This window comes from Dermacentor silvarum, chromosome 1 (assembly GCF_013339745.2).
Source record: "Dermacentor silvarum isolate Dsil-2018 chromosome 1, BIME_Dsil_1.4, whole genome shotgun sequence".
Taxonomy (NCBI): Eukaryota; Metazoa; Arthropoda; class Arachnida; order Ixodida; family Ixodidae; genus Dermacentor; species Dermacentor silvarum.
Genome location: NC_051154.1, coordinates 123131453 through 123151282, shown reverse-complemented (window position 1 = coordinate 123151282; position 19830 = coordinate 123131453). Strand labels below are relative to the sequence as shown.

Below are 19830 nucleotides of genomic sequence, written 5' to 3'. Positions count from 1 at the left end.
CTATCTTAGGTTTTTGAATATTTGTTATGCTGAAATACTGTAAGGGACAATAGTTGTTGCAGTCTACAGCAAAAAAGACAGATGCTAGTGGAGGCTCCTCCGAATGATTCAGCTGCAGGAGAAAACACGGTAGTTGCACTGATGAACAAGTTCCGCAGCAAACGCATGGAGGAGATCACCTCTAAACAATCGTTAAATGAGCAGTCGCTGAATAAGCACGTCGTACCTTACACACAGCCTACAAATTTGCTGACTAGATTTAGCCAAAGCAATTTATTACTTTCATCTCATCAGGTATAGATTCCTTGCCTGAAGAACAGTGTGTGGTGCTGTAGTATAGCACTTAGCTCCCTTCAATGAGCACTACACTCTGCTACATGCACCTGGTGACGTGCTGTTCCTTTGTTTCATTAGGGTCACTGTCATGGTGCACCATATACGATCGCGTTTCCTGTTTCTCATTTACAAGCTTTTCAGTTCACGTGACACACAGTTGTGTATTAACAGTATCAAATGCACCATAGTAAATAAGCATTTTGCTGCCATAGAGACTCCACAGAACCTTTATATTTCACTTTATTTAGAAATCGTAAATATTTGATATTCGATTCAATATTCGAAGCAAATTTTTCTCAGCTATTCATATATGATTCAATTAGAAAACTGATATTTGAACACCCTGAGAGATAACACCTCTTGGCATGCGCTGCGCAAAAATTTATGCACAAGCTACTTTGACATGGAGCATTCATTTTCATTACCATTCTGACAACCTACGGTTCTGCATGCACTGCACGCTTGCTCTTGGCACAAAGCTTGATCATTTGTCACCGTCACTGATGGCTAGATCTTAAGTGTTGTCGTCCAGTGTGTTGTGAATTGACACAATCAAATAAGGTGAAAAGTTTCAGGGATACGATGAATGTGATCATTGCGATGAATTTCATGTTTAGAAATGTGCACACAGAATGTGTGTAAGATGCAAAAAGTACCTCATGCTGAGGAGTGTTTTCTCTGCTTTTGTTCTACAACTCTGTAGCGTCTTCATTGGCAATTGAAGCTGATCACAGCTGTGGAAGCCACAGCAACAGGCAAAGCACAAAAATTGAAGCTAGTCCCATCAGTGCAGTGTAACATTTTCAGGTGCAAGCTATTCTAAAATCTAGCGATCTCAGTAAACATCACCTGTGCAGCCCAAAACAAGCCATTCAAGCACTCTAGACAAGCGTGCTGACTATCAAGTAAAAGAGATGACACACACTTATTTTCTTTCTAACGAAACAGGTCACATGTCATTCATGTTAGTCAAACAATACACAAAAAAATTATTCACAAATAGCCTTGCCTTGTTTTCAGAAATGTCAAGGTACCGAAGGGAGTTGAGAAGCTGGCCTTCAAAAAGCTCAGGAGGCAACCTTTCAATGTTGTTCTGTGAAACAACCAACTTTTGCAAGGGCAGATTGCTCATTTGGAGAGGCAGTGTCTTCAGGCTGTTGCCAACTAATGTGAGGTTACAAAGGTTGCCCAGTGCAAGTATATCATGACCCAGCCGAGCCAAAGGGCAGCCCTGCAGAAGAAAGACAGGGTGGTGTTTACATAGGCATGATCAGGCTAATACAGTAACAATGACCCAAAGCCAGTAAAAGCTTCATAGTATCCAAGACGTGAATGTAGGCACAACTTTCATGAGGAGAGGACTCAAATATACCAACTACAGAGTATCAATTTCCCCATTTTAAAGAGTGCATGTTGCACATTAAAAAAAAATAATAAAATAAAAAAATCATGACATGATTCTACTCACTTGTGAGAAGCTTTTATGATAATTATTCACTTAATTTATAAACTTATTGGTGCTGACGTCATCTATCGTAGTAAATATAGCGAGTAATATAGCGACTAATCTTATAAGTTTTGTTTAAAGAAAGTGGAGTAAATGATGAAAGAAGGCACAATTTGAATGTGTAATGGAAATGGCATTGGAAAGGCAAGAGTAGTAATAAATAGAGATCACAATTTGCACTTTTATTGTGCTTCAGCATGAATGGTTCACTTGACGACTTCAACCATGTGCTGACCTAACCCCTGTATCTATAAATGCACCTCAACTTGAAGCTCTTTCTCGGCACTGCTTATGTGACCGACAGGACTTCCCTTTGACTGAACCAGTCACTGCCGTTCAAGAATGCTCCTTGCTGACTCCCGAGACAAATATTGTAAACAGGCACTTACCTTTTAATGCCTACGAGAAGGCATCAAACCCACAACAGAATCAAGGAAGAGCTTCAAAACAAGATGCATCAGTAAATATCAGGGTGAATCTACCAAACACGAAAGAGCTGAAAGTACATTTCAATCAACCTAACAGTTTGGCATTACATTAACACGAAGAATCAGTAAAAACTGCAATATAGTAGCATTCACAAATACCCTTTGATACCTAATGAAGCTAGAGAAAGCACATAGAAGAAGTTTGGATGTACTAATATCCCTTATGTGCAAAGCTTTCATTAGATTTTCCATTCGTCAATTCCTATAACCTCTCTTGGTATATATACATCATTAAGCTTCATTTGTCAGTTCAGCTAACAGAACAGTAAAAAATTAGTATTTTATTTTTAGATAAAAATATTTCAAACCCTTGCAGGACTGATCCTGTGTCACAAAACACTGCTGCAACTAGGTTTGTGCACTGATTATGGAACATAATTAGTAATTATCCTTTATTTGATCAATTGACTGATTAGTCAGTAGTGCTGATTTATGTGCATATCACCAACAAAAGGCAAAATAATGTGTTTTGCATTGAATATGCGTCCAATGGTGCTGTGAAAAACAGCCTCCTTCTTGTCTATCTTTGCTGGCAATTCATGCCTGGAGATTTCGTAATCATACTAGAAGCACTGCCAGTTAACAAAGATAACTGCATTCAATACTCTGCCGGAATGAAAAATGTATTACTCAAACAGGAAACTAATGCCAGACAAGATGAATTACCGCAAAATACCGATGAAACTATCGCTGAAAAAGTGGGGAAGAAAGCTTGCTAAGTCTGAGAGCAAAAATGCAGAAGGGGCACACAGGTACACAGGTGGATGGGCGATTGCTTGATCTGATCAGCGAATTCAATATGGCAGCCATTTGGTGCACTTAGCAAATGGCCGTCGTCTGCAAGCATGGCCTAACGTTCCAACGCATAAAAACAGAAAGACCTTGCGGAAGCATTTACATGAAGTTTACTGCGGAAAAAAGAAAAAACCAATATTACACCCTAGCCTTCATCATAACTAGCATCAGTCACTTCAAGTTCAAGGAAGCAACGACCGCTCCCGACAACTGGGCACTTGCTGTGTCTGCATATTTTTTTTTTAATTTGCCTAAAATAGGTGGGTGGGCACTTGATGTGTCCTTTGCTTGTTTTTTGAAATGGTTAAACGTATGGGGTGGGTGCTTATTGTGACATGGGCCTATAATCGGTATTTTACGGTAGGGGAACTGTAAGGCTCTAAATTTCTACTGTAATCACCACGTAAAGACAACAGACCTGTAGCCAAGGTAAGTATACTGGTACTTTAGCCTTTAATGTGTTCATTCACAAGGCTAGGCTACACACACATGTACTATCGACCAAAAAAGTTTACGGACCACAGGATCTCAGAAAACGCTAAATACCCGAGCAGTCTTTAAAAGTAGCCTGTAAAACCGTAAATCACAATGCTGTTCGCATATACCAGTAGAGGCTGGAAATGAGAATACCAGGCTGCGTTTTGAGGCTGCGGAGATATTCAGCTTTTTGTCAGATCCCTTGGTCCGTAAACTTTTTTGGTCGATAGTACATGCACAAAAATAACCAAGAAATTGGAGGACAGCCACTACCACAGCTTGGTAGAACACCGAATGTGTCATGCAGCATTCCCTTCCATCAGCAGCAAGTTATTTTTTTTACTTTCATTGCTAGAACTTAAACAAGTGGCATCTACAGAGTGATTCAGCTAACCAAACTAAACTGAACTTTATTTCCAAAGATGACCAAGACATTTTTGGAGGCACCATCAGCTAAAAACTGTTCCAACCAGCTTGACAAGGCCGAGGACCCCTAAAAGGCACGTTGAAAACACTTTGAATAAAGTAAAATACATACAAAATACAAGTTTCAACACCATTTTTAGCAGCATAAAGAAGAAACACCCAGTACATTAATCAGCAGTTTTCATTCACCTATGAAACAAAAGAATAAAAAACTCATTCCAATTTCTACTGGAGAAGAAAGACATGTGGAAAGCCACTCAGAAAATCACGTAAAAAATGTGCACAACTGATATTTTCGGAAATTCGGAGTTGTATATAACAGTCACCAGGCATGTCATAAAACTAAGCCAAATTATATACGTATAATCAGTCTGGTCACACACTCACATGCGTGCAAAATGCATGCAAAGCTGCTTTGGCGAGAACTTACTTAAACACTGACATTGGTTCAAAATGCTGGGAAGGCTGTGCTGTAATGACTGCAATTTGTAGTGAAGGCATTTCGAGACGTACCCTACATCACTACTGTATTTCTGCCAACTTGTGTCAAGTCTCATATATATATATATATATATATATATATTAAAAAATAAAAAAAGGCAAGTGCATGCTAGGTGAATGCAATCCACATAGTATTGTGTTCATGAGCAACTCGGGCTATGTTTTGAAATGAGCCTAATATGCTATTTAGCAAGGATTAATTTGCTATCTTTCTAACTATTGATTCAAATGCAGAATCTTTACTGCAAATTTTAGCGTGTTGAGCAACATACCAACAATCTCTTTCCATGAAGAAACCTAGTGTGCATTTAATTTATTTCGATCGTATGTGTGTGAAATCTAAATACTAAGTACTATATGACTAAGTCATGACTTAGTGAGTGACTCCAACCAAATAAAGGACTTTATTAGAAGTGCTTGCATATAGTGATGTCAATGCCCTCAAACATGTTTCAACAACATCACTGCCGCATGCAGATAGGATATCTGAATAGGCTGTGAGTTCTGGTGAATGATTTATATTGGTGATCTTGGCCCTCTAGTTTGGGCCAAAATGACTTCCCTGCTGAAGTGATGGTACAAGAAAAGTGTATAGCAAACACTTGGGTATGTGTCAGCATTTTTGCTATTGATAGACTGTGTAAAGGGTGAGGAGGCTGAGGGTAGAGGATGGCAATGCAGCCAAGATTAAATTAGTGGCTGTCTTCATGGTAACTATCATTTTCGCTTATAACCTGTACATACTTGTTGGCCTGTGTGTAGCACAGATTGTTCATCCAAAAACCAAAAACTATATCAAGTGTCGCTATATGCAAGCACCTAGTCATGCGGTACTTTTTTACAACACCACGTGGTTTCCTTAAAGCCTGGAAAAACTAAACAACTTTCAGCTTCTTGGAAACAAATCAAGTGGATATTTCTCAACATGCTCTACAGGTTCTCTGTGAAAGCTCTTCCTTGAGAAAGTTATGAGAAAGTTTATTTTTTTACATTCATAGGCTCATTGCAAGAAATACTATTTCTCAATGAGAAAGTTTGCATTCATGTAGCATGCACATGCTTTCTGTATGACTTGGCACAAGTTATTTAAAACTACCCATGCAACAAATGATATAGGAGAGTGTTATATGTTGCTAAAGCAACAAGCTTTACTTGTGGCACACACACAAACAAATGTGGCACCCGTGAGTGTCAAGTGTCCACTATAATCATGACAATGACCCTATTGCACATTATATAGCCCGCTCAAAGCACCCGTGACATAGCACACACACACACAAAAAAAAAAAAAAAAAAAAAAAAAAAAAAAAATTAAATATAAGCATGCGATTGCAGTTCATTGAACCAGTGTTGATAATCTTAGAAATTCACGTTCCTTGCTTGATAAAGCTAAAGAGGGTGTGCTTACGCACAGCTTTTCACATTTCAAAATGGCATCAGCCTCAATAATCTCACGCGTCACTTGATTGTGGCTACGTCCTATAATGATGCATCTATCAAGTAGTGGTTTGCAGCCGCAAGATTTGCAATGTATGGCAAGGAAACCGCTTGATGAAATTTTGTTGTTAGCATTGTAATTATGCTCGCGCAAGCGATCGTTAATACACCTACCGGTCTGCCCAATGTAGACACTGTTACACGACAAGGGAAACTTATACACTACTGCGCGAGTGCAATCAACATACTTGTTAACATCATCAAGCGGTTTCCTTGCCATACATTGCAAACAGTGTCCACTATAATCATGACAGGTCACTGCTGGCCAAACTTCATGGAAGTTGATCTACTGAAGTTTTATTTTTCATGACACGGTCAAAGCAGCTTTTTAGGAAAGAAAAAAATGGGGAGTTGGGTGGAATGGGGGACATCTTCTACAGTCTTGTCATTACTACATGAATATTTATTCAAAAAAAAAAAAGTCACAATCGATCCCAACCTACCTACCTCTACTGTCAACGTCTTTAGTGTTTTTGGAAATCCACCAGACGGGTAGTTTCTCCGGTGACGTACAACTAAGGTTTCTTTGGTGGGAGTGACTTTTGATGGAGGTCCAGAAAACACAGATTGATCAAGGTCCTTACCATGGTGCGCAAGATTTATTAACTCCAAGAACCGGCGCAGCTCTGAAACATCAGCCTGTGTCAATAAAGGCAGAAAAAAAAAAAAGTAAATGTCCTGTTCTACTCATAATTTAAAAGCACGTTATATGAGTGCATCAAGTTGTGTAAATGAAGTGGTACTTCTGGTAGTTCACATGTGCCACTATGTCTAAATTTAATAACAACTGACACACACAGTTTCACACAGAAAGCCACCAGTCAAAGAAAAGTGTGCTGTTGGTGTGTATCTAATGGTAATGGAAAGCCATATTTGAGAAAAGCAAGATATAGAGCATATTAGATTTCTCGCAAATGTTTGCAATGTTTAGCAAGTTCTTGCATTTCTTTTTTATTCTTAATCCAAGCATATGTGCTTCATACAACTATTATATTACATCAGACCAACCTTAAAGGGGTCCTAAAGCTCTTTTCTAACTAATCATAGAATGGCCTCACAGTTAACTAATCAAAGAATGGTCTCGCTATTAAAGGACATTACCTCACAAATCACATGCCACAAAAATATTTCGAATCCTTCAACAATAAGTGGAGTTATCACACTGGATACCCGGCTTTCTCTCTCTTTTTGTCTTCGTTCGAGCACTGGAAGCTACACAGCGGAGAAGCCAAAAAGGCAAAGCCCCAGCCATCAGTTAAGTGTTGTGGCGACGAAAGGGCTTGTCGAGGCACCCCGTGGTGGCCGCGGTAGATTATGCTACGCAGCACGCAAATGCCACCTGGGAGGCCACGTGCAGCTGATGCAGCTACGTGCAGTGCAAAAATGAAATTACCTTCCCGTCTTTCTGAGATCGCAGACATGCATACCTGCCAACCTCGCAACATGAAAATTCGGGAGACCGCCACGCGAGGGGAGGTGGGGGGTCAATAAAGTGTTCACCCCCTCCCCCCCCCAAAATGTTGCCGCCGTGCGAAACGGCGCACGTGGTACAGAGTCCATACTTGTCATGATTCCACGAAGTGACACAGCACAAAAACTCAGTTGTGTATGATCTCATAAATACTTGCAAGTGTACTTATTCTTGGCTTTCGAAAGTGCCATCGATCGTTCCAACTGAACTCAGGGAAACAAAGAGTAGTTCGGCATTCGCAATTAACTCGACAACCTGACAAAGTCAACTGAAGCCTATCCCACTCAGAGTCATATGATTGCTAAAAACGCTCGACCCAGCCTGAGACGAGCCAATCCGGAAAATCCAGTATGACAGCGCTAGTCGGCTGCTCGCGTTCGTGGTGGTGCCGGCGGTCGCTACCACGATTCACGGTGCATGCTGGTGACGAACTGCTCCCGCGCCGCTTTTTCGCATGGTTATATTACAGGCCAAAAAAAAAAAAAAAAATGTGGCGGCCAGTTTTCGGAAGATTTGAGGTCACGTCCCTACAATCGGGAGATGTGAGAAAAATTCGGGAGGCTCCCGGACAATTCGGGAGAGTTGGCAGGCATGGACATGTATATTTTCGCATTTATTTAACGTAAAATTAGCAATTATGTATTACTCAGAATGCTCTTGTGATCATGAAATCAGCCAATAGCATTGGTGGGCCAGCTGCTTTCGATGACGCTGCATGAAGACATTGCGGAAGCGAGAGCAAGGGACTTTTCGCTGTGTTTGACAGATTGTAAATTCCCAGCTGCATGCAGTGCAGTAATATTTGGCTCACATGTTCACAGCAGCCTCTATGACAGATCGGCAACGTTTGAGGGCACCTTCAAAGCAGGCACAGTATTGTGAATGAAGCTGCGATTGATTTCAGAACCCATCAGCAGGCGAATAAATTTATCAACTTTTCTTGCGCCGGTACATTAAAATATTTTCTAAAAGAACAAAAAATCATATTGGAATAGTATTAGTTTTGGTCCACTCTCAGCCTTGATTTTCACAGTGCGGTTTTACGTGACAAAATCACTATCTGATTATGAGGCCTGCCTTAGTCATGGCCGCTGGATAAAGAAAAAGGTGCGGCCTGCCGCGTCGGGCGCTCTGCAATGAGAGCGAACGTGACGGCCGTAGTTGCATTGTCGGCCGCTTGGCTGGGCCGAACGGCGCTAGTCATCGGCGATGGAACGCGCCGTCGGCTTGCACACGCGACGGCGTTCCAAGTGCGTTCCTGACGCATTTGCTATGCCGATGCCAGACAACAGCCCCCGACGTGTGGTGCCGCGGTGGCTCACACCGTTTTCGATGCACGCGGCAGGCCGCACCTTTTTTTTATCCAGCGGCCGTGCCTTAGTGGCCTCCAGATTAATTTTTGACCACCTGGGATTCATGGTACATGAGCGTTTTTGCATTACACCTCCATCAGAAAGCGACCACCATGGCCAAAATCAAACTTGCGACCTTGTTCTCAGCAGCCTAATGCTATAGCCACTGAGCTACTGTGGCGGGTGCAGCGAGGTCATCCACGTAAAAATATGACACAAAGTGCATTAGATAAGCCTCTTTGTTAGCATTCCATTTCCAAATTTATCTTATTTTATATTTTTGCTCTAGGCAAGATATGAATTTTAGAATTCATAGTTCCGTACTACCACTAAACCACACAGCATGACTGTCAGGCTAAGACAGTAGGTGCACAAAGCATGGGACTGTAAGGTAAATTTCCTTAGCACATGGAGGCTCAGCTGTGTTGCCCTGACCCAAGAACCATTATATTTTCTTTGCTTTGTCTTTCTGTCATACCTCCCAAAGGCATCACAGTGCTGTGGCTGCCGAACATCACAGTTAAAGGGGTTGAGGCACCAAATATTGATTATATAAAAAGCCTGCTGTAGGCTTCCTATGTATGCAAGGACACTAACTTGAAGTGCTGGACACAGCAAACGTTTAAAATATAATTTAATTCGCTTCCAAAGAGTGCCTAAATACTCGTTCTCCGAGTATTTGGGCACTCTATTGACACCGACGTCACTGTGTTGGAAGCGTAACGAAAGTTTTAGTGACGTCATACCACATTACAGTGACGTACGATGAGCGGTGACCCACAGCACCAGGCAAGCCTAGAGAGTCTAGACTCTAGAGTGCAGTAAGCCGCATCGGACGCCGACATAGAGTCGGAAGCGGAGCTGCCGCAGCTAGCCATGACAGCTGTCGACGTGGTTTTGTTTGCCTGCGCTGGTACAGAACGTGTGTGCGAGCAGACGATGCAGCAGTGCATGTGTCACAGCTTTGTGGCCACACGTGACCAAGCTTCCTAGACAGTGACGTCACTGTCGAACTCTGCGCCCAGAAACCCAAACCAAAATTCGTTCACATAAATAATGCCATATTTACCGAGAATATATGAATCTTCAAGCGTGTATCATGCTTCCTGCAGCAATAAGAAACCTTTGAAACAAAGAACGCGCAAGCCGCAAATTTAACCCTTTAAGAAAAGCCACAAACCCCTATAAGAAAAAACGTTTTCTTCACGCATGTTTAGTGCAGCCCTTCCTATTAAGGAAACTGGAAAACTTCACCATACCGAGCTGAGCTTAATGTGCACTGTCCTCGTTGGATTGACATCGTACTCAGTGAAGTAAGAATATAAAGTAAAGAAGTCACTCTGCCAAAACCCTATATACAGAAAAAATTTGACTTTTCAAGTCTGGAACTCCTTGAATAAAATTACAAAATCCATGGCCCTATATTGTGTTCATTCATTCAAAACATTGGAAGAGACCTTCTCCTTGCAGGGCACATTTTACACGCAAAGAATGATGACGAATTCGACAATGATTCTAAAGCTGGCTTGAACTCGACATTTCAGTTAATTTACCTCACCACAGGCAGACACCAGTTGTGAGGTAAATTATACATGCCTTCTCATACACAGCACCTTCCCATCTGCTTTTCATCACACCAGTACTGCTTCCCCTCTTCCCTACTCCTTTATCCAAGATAAACACTCCATGTGCACTAGATATTTTGGGCATGGGCACTCAGGTATGAGCTTTGAAGTTTCTCAGACAGGCCCCCCTTGTGAATCAGAATTTAAGAAAAAGAATGAGATGTGATAAAAAAAGGAAACTCTGGGAGCTCTCGGCCAGCCTCCAGGCTTCTGTCACGCCCTGAGGGGTCCGAAAGGAACACAAGGCAAAGACAAAAATTCACGGTGCATGATATATACTCTTTAGGTGAGTACACTCGCCAGACTCGATCAACCAGATAAAGTAGCAAAGGCGCGCGCCGATCGGCCCGGTGACGGCAGCGGATACCTATCGGCAGTACGACGCAACTTCAACACGGAAAGCTTTTGATTGGTTTAATCTCCCGTTGTTATAGCAGCCGGCGGTTCGCGGGAAATCCGAAATGATTGAGTGATGCACGAAAGTAGGTCACCGGGGAGAGGGCATGCGCGCGTTCCTTGTCGGCGCACGCTCTCGCCTGCGTTCTAACTGAAGTTGCGTCGTTCCGCCGATAGGTATCCGCTGCCGTCACCACCCCGATAGACGCGCGACCTTGCTACTTTATCTGGTCAATCGCGTCTAGCAAGCAAGTCGAGAAGTGTCCCCACCTAAAGAGTATATATGTTACACCGTGGACAAATTTTATACTGGTTCTTGGGACTAGGCAACACAGTTGAGCCTTCACTTGCTGAAGAAATGGCATTGTGATCCCAGGGTGTGTGCATTGACTGTCTGAAGCACAACTGTTGTGCTGTATGGTGAAGAAGAACAAAACTTTATTCACACACGACTTTGTTGCCCATAAAATTGGGCAAGTCGCATGGTCGGGCCCCTATTCCAAGGCACCGCTGGCCCACGCCATCCTTTCTGCCCTCCGGACCAGCCAGAGCTGGTATGAAATTATGCCGAGCGTGATGCAGGGGCCAAATTAAAAAATTACTTTCACTTAAAACAGAAATCAAAATTACATGACAGAAATGGAATGTGAACAAAAAGGTCTATCTAACGCACTTTGTGTCATATTTTTACATGGACCACCTCACTGTGCCCAAATCAGGGCTGAAAGTGTACCAAAACTGTCATTTTGTCAGTATGTCCTGTTCTTTCTGAAAATACTTTCAATGTGTTTATGCAAGAAATTTTTTAATGTAAAGTGCAGCTCTAGGACAGTTAAGTAAATAATTACAACATACAAATTGTTAGTAGTTTTGCCAGGAAGAAATGGCCAACTTAACAATTTTTGTAAAATTTTGGGACTCTTAGAAACTTCTTGCGAATGAAGTTACCAATAATCACCACTACATATTGAAGACGAATATTTGTAGGTGAAGCAAGCGAAGTTGTGGAACATTACACACTAAAATAACATTTATATTAATTTTCTTGCAGAACCATGTTTCACTACTTCAGCAAATTTTGAAAGCACGTCACGTGACATGAAAACTATTTTCAGAAAAACTATATCAGGAATTGACTGTGAGCAGAGTAGCATATAGCTATTATTTTTAAAAAGAAAATCTTAGACAGTTGAGAAACACGTTTGGCACACTAGGTGTGGAATGATGCTTATTGGAGTCTCAAAGGAAAGAGACCAATGCAAGTGAGGCCTGTTCAGAATGATTTTGCTTCAGGAGAGTCGTTGTTGTACAGAGGCACCAGTTCCTGAATGCATGGAGCCGAACACTTCTGCAATATAGTTTCCAGTTGCTAAATAAGAATGCCTTGCCTTAGGCAGCCTATGAATTTACTGTCTCAATTTAGGCAACACAATTTATTATTTGGACAATCCACCATGTTTGCATCTTTAAAACAATGTGTGGTGTTGTAGCATTATATCTAGCTCTTCAAAACAAGTCTACAAGGCACATATGGTGATGTACTGCTCCTTAAGTTCATTACACCATTGGTGCACCATGTATGACCATTACCCTTCAATTGCTTTTCCTGTACAAACTTCTCAGTTGACCTGACATCCAGTTGTAAACGGCTTTACCTGTATCAAAAAACATAATTCTTTTTTTTTTTCCCAATGGACTCCATGCAATCTCTCACTTTGTTAAGAAATTGGAAATATTTAGTATTCGATTCTCTATTAACAGGTCACGATCTTCGAATATTCATATTAAATTCAATTAGAAAATTTTGCTATTTGAACATCCCAACAAAAAAGCTTCTGCACATAAGTTAAGAGGTGAATATTAAACTGATTGTAGTAAAAACAAATTCCATGTGCTGCAGCCACATTGCCATCCCTCTGCTAGGAGCGGAGCTCACAGTTCTGGAACCTAGACCGGTTTTGTGAAAATGCTGCCGCCACTGCTGTACACAGTTGTTTGCTTCCCTTATATTTTGGTGGAGCAATACAAAGAGCAAGAAATGCAAGTAACAATCGTCATTATACTTTCTACCTACCTTACTAATGATCAAGTTGTGTTTTGGTTCTCGTAGTTGAATAGTAGCCTTCCCTTGAGTAACGCACTTTGTGAAGAGCCTCTCAACATTGCCATAGATCTGCAAGTGAAGAAAAAAAATACGTTGATAAAGCAAATAATTTATAAATTAATCCGTGAGAAATACTTGATAAAGCAACAAACTATAAAATCATGATAGGTATACACCATTAGCCAGGCTATATTCGTTAACGCTGCACCTTCTTAAAAATTTGCAAATGCTCCAACAGAAAAATTTCACGCTGGGTCTCATATGAAGGGCAAGTGAATTGTCTCTCTATGTCAAATAATAGCCTAAGTTGGCATTTCACACCTCTTCAACAGGGCTACAACAAAATGTATAAAGCTGGCATTTCTCAGTCATTCAGCAGGGCTGAAACAAAACGTATAACTCAAGCCACTAGAGTTGCTGCCGATTCCACTTGCAGAGAAAACATACAAAATAACTGGCCGACTTTAACGCAAGAACCCATGTACAAATGGAGCATTTGTACAAGAGTTACCAATGAAAGAAAGGGAAAGACATGTGAATGAATCAGGTGGTGGTGATGGCAGTTAGCGTAAGATGGTTGTGCGAAATAGTGACATATTGGTTGTGTCTTTGCTCTTAATCAGGCATATCAGGCCAGTGACTCTCACAGACTACAATATAATCTGTTCAATTTGCCACAGTTAACTCATCCCACCATACCTATTAGGCTGGTTGAGCAAATGGCAGTAATGTACTTCGCCATGCCAGAACTGTGCAAATTCTGCAATTTAAGACAAAGCAGCGATTTTGAACAGTCTAGGTTCTCACAATAAATTTACAAACCCTTGAGGATTTCACAGATGAGCATATCACTAAGAAAATTTGATAGATTTAGCTCCATTTATAATAGGTGAATTTTATCCCAGCTTACCCTCACTTTCCAAAGTGCTACCATATTGAAATAAATAACAAAAGATTCTTGATTCATAATTTCAAGCACTAACTTTAAATACAAATCCTTTACAGTTGGATTCAACTGTAAAATGTGCTTTGAGCGAAGTGACAAAAGGCGCTAGTTAGTGCATTTTTCTTCTTTATGAGCTGTGTTTTAATACAACTTATGAAAAATAATGGAATGGATGCGACATTAATTTTTCTTTGTGCAACATTAATGAAATTTATTGATGGAACATTATGAATGAGCAAATGGACCCTTTAAAGTGCAGAACATTGTGCCTCATCATATTTATTCTGTAATCCATCCTCATCTCTGAAGTGTCTTAAGATAGCACAAGGAAATGAAATACTGTGCATTTTCGTAGATTTTAATGCAAGTTATACTCGCAATAAGATGCACTTTTCACTTATTTTGCAGACAGAGTGACCACTGTGATTTGTGCACTAAACTACTGATGAATAGAACAAATATTACATTGTTGCAAGAGAACATACAATGCAAGGACTTTTGTGCCAAAAGCATTACGATTTTAGCAATTTCACGACGACGTTCTCACAACAGAATTTCACATGAACGTACTATATGGAAACCATCAAAGGTTGTAAAGCTAGGTTTATTCTAGCGAGTTTGCATGAACGTTCAGCTAGGCCGCGATTTTGTAGCGAGGCATTATGACTTATTCTAGTCTAGTCTTATCATCCACCGCTCACAGCCGGCTGATCCCGTTGATAACGCGAGCGGACCGTCGCTTCGACCACTGACAAAGCGCGATAAGGCATTATTACCAGAAAGGAATCGCTACAAAATACCGGCCCTAATCTGCAATATATTATGGCGCTAAATGAATGCTTTATCGAAAAAGAAACAAATAGGTTGTTCATAAAGAACTTAAGTACACTGCTGGATAGTCCAAGATAGTACGTCAATGCACACCCTACCTTTCTTTACAGAAATACGACGCTACCTGAATGAAGTGTAACCTTATTCGTGAAATGTTCAAGCGGAGGTACTTTTGACACTGCCAGCAGTGACACTAACTTAAGAAGGAAAACAGCGTATCCTGTGAGGGAAACTATCGCGCGACTATCACCACAAAGAAATGAACAAAATAGTGTGCCAGTTCTGTACGTCTTCTCTGCGATTGTGCTACCCACTTTGTTCGTTTTATGAACAAAAATGATACGAAAGCAGTGCTCCGAAGCCCTACGTTCTGAAAACGACATATGAACAATTATTGAGCGCAACTTTACCTTATACTTTGTTCCTGCTGGATTTTTTGCAGTGCACAGTAGCAAATATATGCTCTGTTTCTGTTGTTTTGTTTCTCCTGGCTTGCGACACAATGTGATAATTGTGAAGGCAGCTTTCTTTTTGGATCTTGCTCCAGAACGCTGGTACTCTAGCAGCCGATAGCAGATTTCTGTCTCGCATTCTAACCTCATCTTTAGCAAAATATGCGTGGATAGTGAACTTTGTAAGATAAATAAGTCACCACTTTTTGTCCACTGCTAAGCACACGAGCTCCTTGAAGAACCATGCATCAACTGAGAGCGCACACATGCAGCAAGGCTCGCGCCTTTTTTTGCGCAACGTAGCGCAAGTTTCGCATAAGCCGTAGTTTAACCGTAGGTTTAACTAAGTCCTCAAATATACCAATTATAGTTTAAAAATGTATGAGTAATTTAGTTTTTGTTATCAATTGAATGCATTTGTTCTTAAAAGCTGTTTACAAACGTTTGACTTGCACTACACTGCGGCTTAAGTAACTGTTTGCGCGAACTTCGCAGTCGCTGGTGGTTGTTGCCAATCTTGGGTCAGCGGTCAGCTGCGCGATGTGCTATCTGTGGATGGGTGCTCAATGAATGGGGACGTGTTGGAACGAGCTGCGAGCATGTAACTGCCCGTGAAACCTTCTCGTCATATTCGGCAAACGTTGACTACAAACGCTGCAATGGCCATCGCCGACGAAGACGAAGATTTTCGTATGGCTTTGGAGCTTCAGCTACAGATTAATGAAGACAATGAGTATCGTGAGAGTTTACAAAAATGGGATCACCCGAGTACAAAGGAACCAGTGGAAAGATCTGTGGTACGAGTAATATTATCACTAACAGTCTAGCATGTGAAGATAAATATGCTTAAGTAGCGCTTGAAAAATCGATGTAGCTCATGTAGGCTTGGTTACGGTTTGGTTTGCTTGCCATGTCGGAAGCGCGCCAAATGTCAGTCACTCTGAACTTGAAAATAATACTTTATTTCGTTGTTGGCTATCGCACAGCTTGGCAGAAAATAACTTTTGCTAATGTTTCATTTGTTCCGAAGCACATATGTCACAGGCAATGGAGTAATTTAAAATGCACAAGCGGCTATTCGCATCTGTTATCCAAGAGCATGCTGGATGTCAGATCTGAGTGTTAAGCGAAAATGTGCCAGATAAGAACTTGGAAAAGTTTTTGTAACATATTTAGCATGTAAAACACAAACAGTCAAGCACAGGCGTTTTATATGTTAGGTGTAAATCGTGGACAGAACATGTATGCCTGCCTGCTCATTCTCGCGTAGCCGTTTACATAATGAAAACCGTGTCCGATGAAATGTGGTGAAGTGGAGCCGAATCTTAGTTATTCCTAGAACACTTAAAATATAGTGCATCCGCCTTCCTATGAAAGACCTAATGCAGCAAGTGCAGGGGAGTCAGTTGCAGGAGGAGCCGGGTTGGTGCATGCTGAAGGGAATTGAGCAGTGCAGAAGACGGGACGTAGTGTAGCCGACAGGCTCTCTTCTGCACTGTTCGATTCCCTTCATCAGGTTCACTTTGCTGTTATCTGGTAACAGCGTGACATTAGCTTGTGTATAGTCTGGCGTCCTGTTTTCACTTTAATTTAGGGCTCTTCACAATACCTATGTGTGTTTTGGTTGCATTCCACGTCCTTGCAGGTAAAGGTCTCAAGCCCCATGCTGAGTCAATTTATTGAATGTTGTACCCACCGTGGTGGTGTAGTGGCTATGGCGTTGCGCTACAAGCCCCAGGGCGCGGGATCGAATCCCGGCCGTGGCTGCTGCATCATGATGGGGGTGAAATGCAAAAACGCCTGTGCATTGGGTGCATGTTAAAGAACCCCAGGTGGTCAAAATTTACCCGGAGTCCCTCACTACAGCGTGCCTCATAATCAAATCGTGGTTTTGGCGTGTTTTATTGAATGTTGTAGAGCTTATGTTTTTTGTGAACAAATGCCCATATTCATGATGCATTTTAGTCTCTGAAAGTGTTTCAGTTTTAAGTGGAGTGCACCCTAGGAATGGTATCTGAATTATACCCGTGTCACACGGGCACGTTTGGAAGGCCTTCCAGTCGACAGCCTTCAAAACGCCACAACTCTAGCGACTCAAAGGAGTTGTCGCGCTGCTACACAGCACATTTGAAAGGCCGTTGAGTTGTCAATAAACACCTGACAATAAACTGTCAGGTGTTTCACCCATAGCGAGTGGATCGTTGCTGGATTCTTGGAAAATGCAAGGGCATTTGTACAAATGTTATGTCTTACACACAGCCTGCTCGTTGTTGCTTTGGTTTCTATACCTTGTGCACATATATCATTACGGAGGAAACTTAGTTTCATCATAATTTGTACGTTGCTACTGAGAACCCGAGTTACTTGACTGCTTTTCACTGCATTGGTTAATGTGCTATTCCTCATGCTGTGGTTGATGGAATGTTTCAATGTCTCCATGCCCTGCTGGAGAAAAATCTGTTGTCTCTGGAGATGGCCACTAGTTACTAGTTTGTTCTAAATGATCATCATTTTCAAGTTTTTCCATACTCTAGGGTTATTCAAGCCTGTCAGCATACTGAAATCAATTTCTTTGTGTGAGCATGCCCATGATTTGTGTTTTTAAAAATTAAGCCCAAGCTTCATCTGTTTTCTTTAGGGCATTGAACAAACTTTCAAGTAGCTTAGCATTTTCAGTCTATGTGCTTCTTTAGATGTACCGTGTGTTGTGACTGTACCTGAATGAAAGGGGTGCTGCAGCATCGCTCTTCACCTTTTTCTGTGTCAGATATCTCATCCTCCTTATGACATCACCATGTGCATCAACCATCATCGTATATGGAAGCCACTATTGGTGGGGTTGTTTGAATCATTGCACAGAGCACAATCACTGGCTTGTTAGCTACTCCACTGACGTAATGCACACAGGAGTGATATTTATTCAAACTTCTGTCTACTTATGGCCACTTGCACCCACCACGCGTGCCTTCGTAGCTCTTCTAGTACTGCTCACTGCCCTGTCTCTATCAATTTAGTGGGTGTGCTAGGGCTGAATTAATATAACTTCTAACAGGCTGATTAACCTACAAGAAAAAAAAAACATATTTAATATATATAAGTGGTTGCCCTTGACTGGTCAAGTATTGCATACTGCACTGGACCTGGGAAACTTCTTTGTAAATGATGAAATAAAAGAAACAGTGAAAGGGAATGGTTCCAATGGTTCATTTGCTGTTGTCATAGGTCAGCAGACTCCTTAGTCTACTTACTTGAACTTAGACACATATGAGTCTGAGCAAGTACTAGTGAGCTCATGTGGGTGTGAGGTTAAGTGAATTCAAAAAGGTGCGATTCTGGGTGTGAAAGTCCCAAGCGTGGCTGAGTGGGCATGAGCAAAGTCCATGAGTTAAGAGAAACCTTTAGCTTGGGGCCAACTCTGATTTCCCTATCGAAATCCATGTAAAATGCGGAAATGCTTTTATGAGACATTCACTGAGCCAATTTGATTGAAAATTATTGCATTTGAGAAAGTTAAGTAGGAAACAAAATTTTGATATAAGGCATGGAATTTTTCACAAGAATTACCGAAAATCAATCAGTTAAAAAATTAATTGAAGAACGAAGTTACAAGTCCATAACTCGGCTCCAAGAACAGATATTGCAGTTCTGTAAGCTGCATTTAAAGTGGACAAATTTGATATATACATTTACAGTTTGCGCGAAATTGTTACAATGTTTACAAGGCTTTTGCAAGTCCTACTCACAAATTATTAGTGTGATTTTTCAGAAGGGTGTATAATATATAAAGTTTGTCCACTTTAGATATATTATTAGGTGTAGTTTACAGAATTATCAAATTGATTTTTATTGCTGAGTTGGAGTTGAAAACTTTGTAGTTTAGTAACTTAAAATTTTACATTTCTCAGCAATTTTTATTAAAAAATTAATGGCCTAAATGAAAAATTTGCTTCCTAATCGCTAGATTTTAGCTTTTTCGTTTTAATGTAACCAACCTCATCAAACTCGGTACAGTGGTTGCCGAAAAAAGCTATTTCTTCATTCACATGTATTTAGATAGGAGCCCCCGAGCTAAAGCTTCCTCTTAGGCTGAATTCAAGTGAGCTCTCAGTAAAAATATAATTTGGGGATAAATTTTCTGACCTATGTCTCTTGACAAGGGCACCTTTGTGTGCTGTCATCACTGTGCTACTAAGATAGAACTATTGATACTATCATGTGGTGTTGTGTGTTAGGTTAATATGAATATTCGTTTTAAAGGCTGAGATCTTAACCTTGTTTTACTTACAAGAAAATGTTGTCTAGTCTGAGACTATAGCTGTGTCACCTGTCGTGGTGACGTGGCTTTGGCATTGCGCTGCTAAGCCTGAGCTCGCAGGATCAGTTTCCGGCTACCGCGGCCGCATTTGGATGGAGGTGAAATGCAAGAACACCCATGTGCCATGCATTGGGTGCATGTTAAAGAACCCTTTGTAGTCTATGGTGTGCCTCAATCATATCGTGGTTTTGTCATGTAAAACCCCAGAATTTAATTTTTATAGCTGTGTCCATACATGCAATAATGGGCTGTCCCAAGGAGCCCATTGCAGGCACACTCGTGTAACTGCAGCTCATCATGGTAGCATGCTA

At 41.1% G+C, this 19830-nt stretch overlaps 2 protein-coding genes across 5 annotated transcripts in view; one reads left to right on the top strand and one right to left on the bottom strand.

Annotated features, from left to right (window-relative positions):
- The window catches only part of LOC119435965 (leucine-rich repeat protein 1), a 30970-nt gene extending 15468 nt beyond the window's left edge, over window positions 1–15502 (bottom strand). For all 4 annotated transcript variants that reach the window (XM_049673050.1, XM_049673041.1, XM_049673045.1 and 1 more), the window contains exons 1-4: window positions 15163–15502; window positions 12946–13044; window positions 6475–6666; window positions 1346–1567 (exon numbers count right to left, since the gene is read on the bottom strand). In XM_049673050.1, coding sequence (XP_049529007.1) covers window positions 1346–1567; window positions 6475–6666; window positions 12946–13044; window positions 15163–15354 — 705 coding nt within the window. In that variant the 5' untranslated portion in view covers window positions 15355–15502. The remainder of the gene's footprint in view (window positions 1–1345; window positions 1568–6474; window positions 6667–12945; window positions 13045–15162) is intronic.
- A 202-nt stretch (window positions 15503–15704) lies between these two features.
- The window catches only part of LOC119435963 (DNA-dependent metalloprotease SPRTN-like), a 34364-nt gene continuing 30238 nt past the window's right edge, over window positions 15705–19830 (top strand). Inside the window, exon 1 of the mRNA XM_037702674.2 lies at window positions 15705–16001. Coding sequence (XP_037558602.1) covers window positions 15864–16001 — 138 coding nt within the window. The 5' untranslated portion in view covers window positions 15705–15863. The remainder of the gene's footprint in view (window positions 16002–19830) is intronic.